This window comes from Choristoneura fumiferana, chromosome 18 (genome assembly GCF_025370935.1).
Source record: "Choristoneura fumiferana chromosome 18, NRCan_CFum_1, whole genome shotgun sequence".
Classification (NCBI taxonomy): domain Eukaryota; kingdom Metazoa; phylum Arthropoda; class Insecta; order Lepidoptera; family Tortricidae; genus Choristoneura; species Choristoneura fumiferana.
The window spans coordinates 2749420-2760351 of record NC_133489.1 but is presented as its reverse complement, the minus strand read 5'-3'; the positions used below and the strand labels follow the sequence as shown (position 1 = coordinate 2760351).

General features: G+C 37.7%; 1 protein-coding gene across 1 annotated transcript; it reads right to left on the bottom strand.

Annotated features, from left to right (window-relative positions):
* Positions 1–6380: 6380 nt before the first annotated feature.
* Positions 6381–6804, bottom strand: LOC141438360 (uncharacterized). Its single transcript, XM_074102219.1, has 2 exons — positions 6525–6804; positions 6381–6457 (listed from the first exon to the last, which is right to left on the bottom strand). Exons 1-2 carry the CDS (start codon positions 6802–6804, stop codon positions 6381–6383), a joined length of 357 nt encoding a protein of 118 aa, XP_073958320.1.
* Positions 6805–10932: the final 4128 nt, after the last annotated feature.

Genomic DNA, 10932 nt, shown 5'->3' with positions numbered 1-10932 from the left:
TAGTAGACAATTATTTTCATGTACCTACCTAAGTAGTTATTTTCATGGCTTTTTGTAGTCGGTTCAATTTTCTGTTGTACATTTTTTTCACGCTTTTTAGTGTAAAAGATCTAAGATACATACAATACATAGTTTCATGTCGATTGCTCGTCACTTTTACGAAAAAATTCTTTTCCCGATCCAGAGACGTTCATTATTGAGGAGTTCTGGTGCTTCATCACCCATACCATTTCACCATTATAAATTAAGATGAGCTTAAATTGCTACACAAGTGTGTTAAAGTATTTAATTGAAATTTAACCCGTGAATTACTTGTTATTGAGTAGTCGCTCCGTTGGTCAAATGTGGTCTTCACATCAGTTCCACTTCACCAAATGATTGTCAAGAGCAAATGCACGAGTTACTACTAAGTAAATATATCGAAATTACCATAGGTGTCCCTACAATATTTGAAGATTTCCCTCAATTTCCTTTCCTTAGGATCCAATCATCAGATCCTGATTTGGTGCTTATGGGACCGAATTGAAAGCATTTCCTAGACGAACGAAAAAAAATACAACCGAATTAATAACCTCCTTCTTTGAAGTCGTTTAAAAAAGAACCAGTACTCATAATAAGTAATTTCTTTAATTTTTTTATTCCTATTCGGTTTTGAAAACTGCTATTCAGGTACCACCTTAGTCGTAAGTGAATTTATACTTGATACTACACTCGCAATTAAACCAGCTTTCGTCTGCGGCTTCGCTCGCGTTACAATCAAGATATCATATAAAGGCTTTCTATAAGTGTATAGTTTAGCCCGCAACTTTGATCACGTTTAAGGCGGCTTGTAGCCGTACATCGTTTCACTAACGGACGAAAACAACGGGCGTCTACAAGCGGCCTAATACAGATCACTTTCTCTATCTCCATGTAACTTTTTGGCGAAAGGTATTCTGATGATCAACAAACGATATAACGCATTTTAAAATGCACACAACACCATCTATTGAATCTTAGTAAAAGTATTACGAACTTAGTATATAATATCGAACAGGAACTATATTTTTTGATATCAAAAGATGATTTTGTGATAAATTAGGGTATAAACTAATTCTGTTACAAATTCCAGCTAACCGTTTGGCGCTCGACTAATGAAAATTTGCTCTTTAAAGTTGAATATGTAGCAAAAAAATCACTGAATCGCAAAATCGTCGTAGCAAACCCCTAATGGTGTAATACCTATCCAACGATACCCCACACTATAGGGTTGGATGAGAAAAAAATATTTTTTTATTGTACCATTTTGTCGGCATAATTTACATATATATATATAGACAGAGAGACAGACAGACAGACATGGCGAAACTATAAGGGTTCCGTTTTTGCCATTTTTGGCTCCGGAACCCTAAAAATGGGCAATCTTGTTGGGATCAAGTTTAATGGCGCCATGCCACTGGTATGGATTTGCACAAAGTCAATTCGGATGCTACTAATTATTGAGTTATCAATTTATTGCAAATCGGAACTCGCGAAATAGATCCAAAGTGTAGTGCCACGTAGCGCGAACGCCGCCGAAAATGTTATCTTTTATGCAATAATAAATATGTTATCTATTAGCTATGTAATTTTGTGCACAGAGTAACTATCTATATTGTTAAAACTTTAAAAGTTTTTATTTTTAAATCAATAAGCAATTATTACAAAAATAACCTATCAAATAACCCGCCCCTTGACATTCCCGGCGCAAGAGTACCCATAGCACTAGCGGCATTTCTACGTTGGAAAGATATGGACAGTTTCATACTGTTTTAAATAAAATTATTCATAAACCATTAAAAAAAGTTATAACTTGTAATGCAGACGACCAGATGGCCTAGTGGTTAGAGAACCTGACTACGAAGCTTGAGGTCTCGGGTTTGATTCCCGTGTCGGGGCAGATATTTGTATGTATTTAAGTAAACTCTTTATTGTACAAAAGCAAATAAACAAAACACAATTGACAAACTGAAATGACTCGGGTGTTGGGTGTTTAATGTGTAACTATTTAAGTTTGTATCTACATATTTATATACCCATAACACAAGCGTTGCTAAGCTTACTTTGGGACTAGGTCAATTGGTGTGAATTGTCCCGTGATATTTATTTATTATTTTAAGGTTTTAATGTCCTAATGCATTAAAGCAGTACTGTATAAAATCGTGGATATTTTTAATTTGAACCGAGACATTGGCGTCGTCCGTTTAAGGACGTCTAATTCAATTAAGGGACCTTCAGAGCTCGTTTGCATGAGTTTGCATTTTTAAGCAAGATTGAGGCGAGTTCCAAGTGAATTTTGACAAGTTGACGTCGCGCCGTGCAAGCGGCACCCGAGGGGGCAAATTGTAATGAAGACCAATTCAACTAGACTCGCTTTAACCACTGTAATATTAAATAGATACATTTTGAGAAAATTTAGATTTTACCACGATTACACTTAGTACGAGTAGATCAAGAACATTAAATTGCTTTTACATTAGGTCGAAAAATTTTAAGATTTTTTTATTCTTCACACGTATAACGTCGCTGACATAAAAGAGTACCGTCCGTCTAACTAATAGGAATGGTAAGTAAGATGGTAACACACACACACATAAAAAACAGTCGAATAAAAAAAAAAAACTCTCTTTTGTTGAACTCTGCTAAAAATATAACAAATTATCACAATCGTCAAAATGCCTGTAGTATCCCATGACTCCCGCCAAGGCCTCTTCTCTGGATTTCCAACTCACTTTGTCTGTATTTAAATCTGGCCAGTCACTCTAAAATGCATCTAGGTCATTCCGCTATCTTCGCCTTGACTTCCCGCGCCGATAGAGGTATTGAGGTATACACAGAGTGACAATAGTACAAGTAGTAGCCCTTTCTGGGTGCATGCGGCTGACATGGCTTGCCAGTGTTATTTGAGCCTGGGCGGTGGCTTTGCTTACGTCATAGAAAAGATAATAGTACAAGTACTTACGTCTACAGCTACAGTCTAAAGCGCAGAGATAGACAAAAAAAAGTTTCTTGTTTCATAGCCATTTACTTAAAATTCAAAAGGGCATTAATAGATGGAAAAATGAATTGCTGAACACTTACGGCATGCAGCCAGTTCTCATTTTTATAAAACCGACCAACATACAGGAAGCTGATCAAGTATTTTCATTGTTCTAAGCGGATTATATAGCTTCAATAGACTTTTTCCAAGGCGCCTTTGTGTGCTCGTTTTAATATTCTTAATTTTTAAAGTAACGAGAAGTCCACGAGAGGCGTTTTTAATAAAAATTCTACTAAAATATTTATTGTCATAATTCTTAGAAAAATTACACGCTGCATGTCTACTACGAGTATGCAGGCTATTTATTCTTACAATTTTAAATATTCGTTTTTAAATTATTCAGTATGCTGTTCGTAGCACGTGCTACGTCTTCCTGAGCTACGGCCAGTCAACTAAGTTAGTTAACGTCAAGTTGAGCAATTGTTGTTTTTTTATAAACTGACTGCAATACACTGCTTTATGTATGACGTTTCATTTGTATACCCAAAGGAGAAAAATTGTATTGAGGCATTCTACTCGTACTAAATACTTGTTTAACTAAAGTCTTCATGACCTTATGATCCGACGATCGGATGGCCAAGTGGTGAACCTGAATACGAAGCTTGAGGTCCCGGGTTCGATCGTCCACTTAAATTCAACGTGTCGCAATTTTGTGCACGCAGAAACAGTACATGTTTTGAACGTGCCTTCTATGTGACCTAGTTCCGAGGCTATCACCAGATCTAAATGTCTGATAGCAAAACGTCCAGCCCCGGAGGTGCTCAGAGCCAGTTTCGAATGCAAAATTCGATATTTGAATTTCAAAATACTTGACAGCGTCCGGATTGCAGTGGGTAAAACTACAGTGGAACCATTGCAGATGTAAGTACTTTTATATGGGCGTCTGGTACAGATAGCGTCAACCGCAAGCAAAAGAGAGGGAAATATACTAAAGTACTTTATGTATTTATGTGTATAAAAATAACTCATTTTATATTTGGCTACAAAAAACTCTTAATTTATCAATACTTTTAAACAAGATAAGATTAGATCACTTTAGATCATGGAATCAATGATTTATGATAATACAAATTATTGAGAAGTTATAAGATGCAACATAACCTCTATGTCACTGATACATATATGTTAGCAAATAAATCGAACAAAGTAATCTGCAGCATAAGTTAAGTGTAAGTGACTTTGTCAAACAATATAGCGATCTTATCTTAAGGAATTAATTCAGAAAATGTCATTTGGCGCACTGTTATTTGATGGAATGTGATAGCAGCGTGTTGCAGAATACTTCTTCATGATTCTTCTCAGTGCTCGAATAAAACCAGTTGAGTGCGGAAACGACATCTGAATGCCAATTTTGTTGACTGTACTTTTATGGTTATTTAATACTAGCTTTTGCCCGCGACATTCTCAGTCAAGACTTTGTTTATCGCTAGCCAGCGGGAATTTTGCAATTATGTCATTCCTAGGGTTTTACAAAATTTCCACACCAAATTTGATCTGAACCGGTTCAGCAGTTAACATGAACGGATGGACAGAGTTACTTTTGATTTTATAATATTGTATAAGGAGTTGATCCTTGAGCGTTTTTTTGTTACTAAAGCTATTCTATCTAGCTTACCAATAGATACTACAGTTATTTTTCGATGCGATTGTAATGATCTAATGATACCTACGATTACTTACCTATAAATAAATTTCGAAGTTTCATGTGTGCACATTTGTAGTCTTACGATAATTAGTTAATGCTATCTCAACGAGATACCTAGAATTTTTCAAATAAATCTATCAGTCGAAATCAGCACATATACATATATGTATAAGGTAACCCACCGAATTAGATAAGGTAAGGGCACCATAACTCACGGCACGCGATGCCCAACAAATATAAAAAGGTTAAAAATCGTTCATACGCCATTTAGCCCGCTCCCAGAGGAAGCGGGGGTCTATCCGGCCGCCATAAAAGAAACTATGTGCAATTTCACAGCTGTAGGCTTCCGAAGATAAAAATATAATGGCTGAGACCGTTAGAGTTAGGCTAAAAGTGTATTTGTAAGTGTATATTGGAATAATTTGAATCGATAACACAAATAGTATTAGAACATCAACTATACATTTAAATAAAAACCGGTCAAGTGCATGTCGGGCCATGTTCAGTGTAGGGTTCCGTGTAGTTCCCCACCGTCACAATAGGCGGACTTAAAATACGACTTTTTTATACTCGAGTCCAGAATTAGGCGAACCAACTTGTGCTGTAATATCGATATAAAAAAAACTTGATATCGATGTTAGATAAAAACTTAATACGAAATAATAATAAAATAAATCTTTTATTTGAAAGATTTCGAAAAAAATGTTGAACATCGGTAAGGACGCCATTTTGTTTTATTGACATTTCATATATCTATGTCATTCGAATTAACTGCCATCGGTTTGCTTGGAACAATTCCCGCTATTGTGAAGTTTTCGTTACGTTATTATTTGTTGTTATTCTTTTTGTCATTTTCAGGTCGAAAGCTATGAAAATAAAGTCCAAAAGTGACAAACATTTTCATTCCGCATCTACAAGGTTATATCGTCAAATTTATATCCACATATTCCTAGGCCTATTTTTTTTTGCTATGTCTTGTCAATCTGTTTGCCTAATTTTGGACACGAGCATAGTTAGAAGGTATATTATAGTTTAAAGGCTAAAAACGGGACAATTTCCCCTAACACCATGACAACTCAACAGTACGGGTACTGTCCACGAAAGACAACTAGACAAAGACCAATGACCACCTACGCAGTTGAAAACGAGATTTATAATACCTAATATCAAGCATATCCTCAGGAAAAATCTTAACAGCGCGAAGTAGAATTTCAGCGTCGGGGGTACAGCGCCACCTATCGGCAAATTGGGTAACATTTATGTTGATGGTTTTTAGGGTTCCGGAGTCAAAATGGCAATGGTCTGTCTGTCTGTCTATATGTCCGTCCGTCCGCGGCTTTGCTCAGTGACTATCAATCAATGCTAGGAAGCTGTTATTTTGCACGGATATATATGTAAACTATGCCGACAAAATGGCATAATAAAAAAATCTAAAAAAAATTTTTTAGGGTACACCTGCCATAGACGTAAAGTGGGGGTGGTTTTTTTTCTCATCCTACCCTATAGTGTGCGGTATCGTTGGATAGGTCTTTAGACGATTTTTCCATTCAGTGATTTGTTTGCGAAATATTCAACTTTAATATAAATATACCTAATATTAAAATATACCTAAACTTGGAAGATTCTGTATAAAATACGAATTTTATAGAAAAATATTACTTTATTTTTTCTAAATGGTTACGGCCCTATTTTGGGCGTGTACGACACGCTCTTGACCGGTTTTTTAAACTGACCGGCGATTGACCACATCTCATCTGAGGCGAAGAGGCTATAATGATGTAGCTGTTCCGATGTTAAAATCTTATCAGCATTAACACTCACCGATGTCGGACGCCCCGGCGGCATGCAGCAGATCCGCCAGCAGGTCGGGCTCGTGGCATGCTATGGCGAGCCGGTCGTCGTGAAGGCTGAGCCGGGCAGCTTCCAGCTCGTCGGGCGCCGCTTCCCGCAACTGCAGTGCCACCGAGCCCTCGCCGCCCACCGCGGCGCTGTACATCAGCACCGCGCGGGGCGAGAACGTCGGCAGCGGCAGACGCGTTGTTGCCACCTGGGGAAGAATGGTAGAGTCGGTCAGCAATGGCAATGGTCTGCATTGCTGCATCCCACCAAAGCAATACATTCAATGCAATGGTCTCGTCACTGTGATTCAGCGTCGTTAGAGCAGCGGTGTGGAAGGTATACGATAAAATCGTGACGCTTACGGCATGTCACTGCGATTCCGTATGTATACCGTCTCCGTATTTTGAGTAACGGTGTGTGTTTTGGATAAACAAAGGAAAAGATGCAGATTCTTGATACTCTGAATTTACTTCATATTCAATACAAATTTTATGTAATAAATAACTAGTGATGCGCGCGTTTCGTATGGCGGTATGTCCGTTCTGTCCGTCCAACCCCCGATCGCCTCCTCTCGCGCCTTCACCGCCGTCGCCTTGCGTCGTCGTTAACAGTGTGGTCGCTCATAAAACAAGTCGCGTTTTTTTTTATCTCTCTTTTACTGTGCCCAGTCTATAAGTCACAAATTCAAAACACGCCCATACTTTTCGACCAGACTATATTATTTAAATAATTTGCTAATAATTTGTGATAATTTAATATTGGCCATTTTCTGACAGTTTTAGAACAGAGATAGTAGATCGATAGTAGATAAACGCCAGGTACGCGATGTATTACAAAAATGCTCGCTCTCGCTGTGTGCAAGTATTTTGGAAGGCGAACAATTTTTTGAATTTCCGTCCTCTTTGCTGTCGGTGGCTGATTGGCGCAAGTCCTTTGCCGCGCGCCTTCGACCGTAAAAAGGTGGCTGTCAGCGATACTTCAAAAAGTGGATATATATTGGTGCGGTTGTGCTCGGTTTTGTAAAATAAATATTAATTGTGATTATAGGCATTGTAAATATTTTTGTGTGTAATTAGTAACAAACTTTATATGCCTTAACACTAGCTAGTGAAGTGGCGGTGCGGACTATTGCGGCTTTACGGACTTAAGCGAGCGTCATACATCGAAGTGGGCTTCATTGAGGTATGTTGTCCATGAATTGTTATCTAGACATAATGCTGCACGGAATAGCAAATAAGCCACGGCCTTGGTAACAGTCACTATTCGAAGGTTTAATTAACACGCTGCTCCGCCGTACGTACGAAGTCGCGGTCGGGCCTTTGACATGTTTAGCAGGGAGACACTTTTACGTATTTGTAACCATAGCACATTCAGGAATCAATAATGCTAGTCTAAAAGCAATTAAGGGACGTTAGAAACGTACCAACGGAACAAAAAAGCGCTTCGAAATATATGTTTTTTTTAATTACCCAGTTACTAATGCAATAACTATATCCTGAAAAACAAAGCAAATTTCCACCTTCAATTTATCTCCAAATAATTTCGTGTATGTAGTATTTCCGCTGTTAGAATTCTGAAAATCTGATTTCAGCTAACACGTCTTGTTAAGCGAATCATAACTGTATCAACTAAAAACAGAGCAACCCATCACGTTTGCTAGTTAACAATATCCCATTACCGCCGCTCCAGACTGATTTAATCGAGTTATAATGTGCGTCGCAGCTCGTCACTTGAGAACAAAGGCTCTGATAATTACTACAAGCAACTATTTATTTGGCGCCCATACTCGCAGTGACGATAATGGCCCACAATTATACCCCAAATTGTTTGGAGACGAAGCAATTGGCGTGGAATCGTCTTCGTTACACGAGTGGGCGTGAAATTTTGTTTAACTAAGCGTTATTCGGGCTCTTTTTGAAGCCCCTATTGCGATATAATTATATATTACTAGCTGTCCGATCAGGCTTCGCATGAGAGTAGGTACTACTTATTATTTTTATTTTTTCAAACTTTTTTCTCACATAAACTTTGTGACTACAACAAAAAGTTAGTCAATTAGGTGCAGCCGTTTTGAAGTGATGAGCTTACATACATTCCGCAAATAGATTTTATTTACACACTATGTTTTAGAAATAAGCAGGAATATTTCTGCAGGTAGATTGGGTTACTTTGATGGGACACCTGTATTTTTTTTCTTCGTGATTCACAAATTTTGGTTTCCATACATTGGTCGATGTTCAAAGTGTAACGGCGTCAAACGGATGCGATGTAATAAATCAAAAAATCAGTGAAAAACCTTCACCAAGGTGTTCAAACACGCTAACTTAACCCTCCGCTGAAATATTCTGAATTCATTTCAAGACACCAAACGCATTAAAATACATAAATGATTATGTAAGAAGAAATATCACACAGCAACCAAGCATGTAAGCCAGACAAGTTTTTGCAGCACTATGTAGCTTAAGCATAAGTAAATATTACTTTCGTCTTTTTGCTTAAAGATAAGTAATATAAAGTTCCTGTGTGAACCTTTACTCCACATTACATATACCTTTCTCCTGAGAGAGTGAAGGTACTAAAAGCATCCTAAAGTCTTGATCGTTTTTTTATCCGCTCAGGAATCCTCGTATTTGACTTAAGTTATCTGGGATAGTCATATTCTATCTCCAAAATATTGGACAGTAAGTTAGTTTGGCATTCATACACACTGCAAGGCTTGTATGGAGCGTAGTAAAATTCATCATACGTACATAAACATTTCGTGTGGACTAGTAAAGTATGAGTTGTACCAAATTACTATAACTATGACCAATGTCAAACCCGCCATTAAATCAAAGGGATTTGATAACATAGTGACATTGGTTCCCGATAAAATAACTCGATACAATTCACGCTAAGTAAAAGCTGATTTCACATGGTTATCGATATAACCATCACCTATGCCTGTGTCAAACCAATGATCAAATCCCTTTGATTTGAGAACCTGACATTAGTTACCGTTAAAGTACTTTAGTGGAACTCACGCACAGATGGATGGCCCAAATAAAGTATTAAATCATAGGAAACAATTTATTTAAACATTTTCGGTACATACAGTCACCTGCATTAATATCTGCCACAGCGGAGCATGCAAAAATATCTGACAGTTCTTACTGACCTTAAAAAAAGAGCGTATTAGATATTTATGCTCGCTTTGTTTTGTCAGATATTGATGCTGGTGACTGTACATCGAAGAGATTTTGCAAAAAATGCCATAGTATCATTATCATTAGCAATGGCGTTGATGATAGTACAGTCACCAGCACCAATATCTGACACAACAAGCGTGCATAAATATCTGATACGACTGTATTTCTTGGGCCGGAAGGACGTGTCAGATATTTTTGCACGCTCTGCTGTGGCAGATATTAAAGCTGGTGACTGTACTGGCACTAACCTTTCAAATCAACGAACACACAAGTACACAAATACGTCTGTTCCCAAGCAAATACAAGCCAGTGATTAACAAGGTCGTATTTAGATGATTACCAGTCAACAGGGGATAATCGCTCCGTAATCAACGCAGGCCGCGCATTACGCCGGGCGCGCTGGGACCGCGCCCTAATACCACGTAGATTTACTGCCCAATTGTTACTGTAGGTAGGTGTATATGTCTGTGTGGATTATATTTTTAATGTAAATGTGTTTTAGCGTTAAAATACGATTTAGATTTAGTTTTAAACCTGCAATGGCATAAGCTTTACAGTTTCATATATTTTAGCACTAATAATGAGCTTAACATCCTTATGATTGGTTTTTAGGAGTTTTTTGTATTTTTTGTTTCAACTCCAAATTTGTTACTTTTACGGGTATCCCGTGAAAACCATATCCGCTGCAGCGGTGGTGTAGGGGTTATAGCATGCAGCACGGATTGCTGAGGACCCGGGTTCGATTCCCAGCGCTGGTCTCTTTTTCTGGTTTTTCTGTGTAACCATGTCTCAGTTTGTATTTTCGACTTAACATCCTTGGTTATCCTAGCAGGTAGTTTGTTCCACCAATAATTATGTTATCATTGTTCGGACATAGCTATACACAGTAGATACTTAATGGCACAAGTAGTAGTGAGATATGAGTTTGTAGATACCGGTGTCCAAAAGTTTGATCCTGATATAAAGGTGCCTTATAATTGGATAAAAGCTTTTGAAGTTGCCCTCCCATAATCCTTAAAGTTACGAAGCGGGATTTAGACTTAAAATTGAATATTTCAACTCCGCTGCTTTATATGTACCAAACCAATGCTTTAGATAATTTGACCAATGATTTGATAATCTTTAATGCCAATAACATTATGAAATATTAGTGAGATTGCCACTCGAGTCAAAAGATACATTTTAGAAAAGGTTCCAAAATA

Bases quoted from the DNA above. Each gene is read 5' to 3' on its own strand.
- LOC141438360 (XM_074102219.1), bottom strand. From the start codon at position 6,804: ATGCAGCAATGCAGACCATTGCCATTGCTGACCGACTCTACCATTCTT. The intron at 6,458-6,524 runs GTGAGTGTTAAT...TCTTCGCCTCAG, and splicing joins CGCCGGGGCGTCCGACATCG to ATGAGATGTGGTCAATCGCC.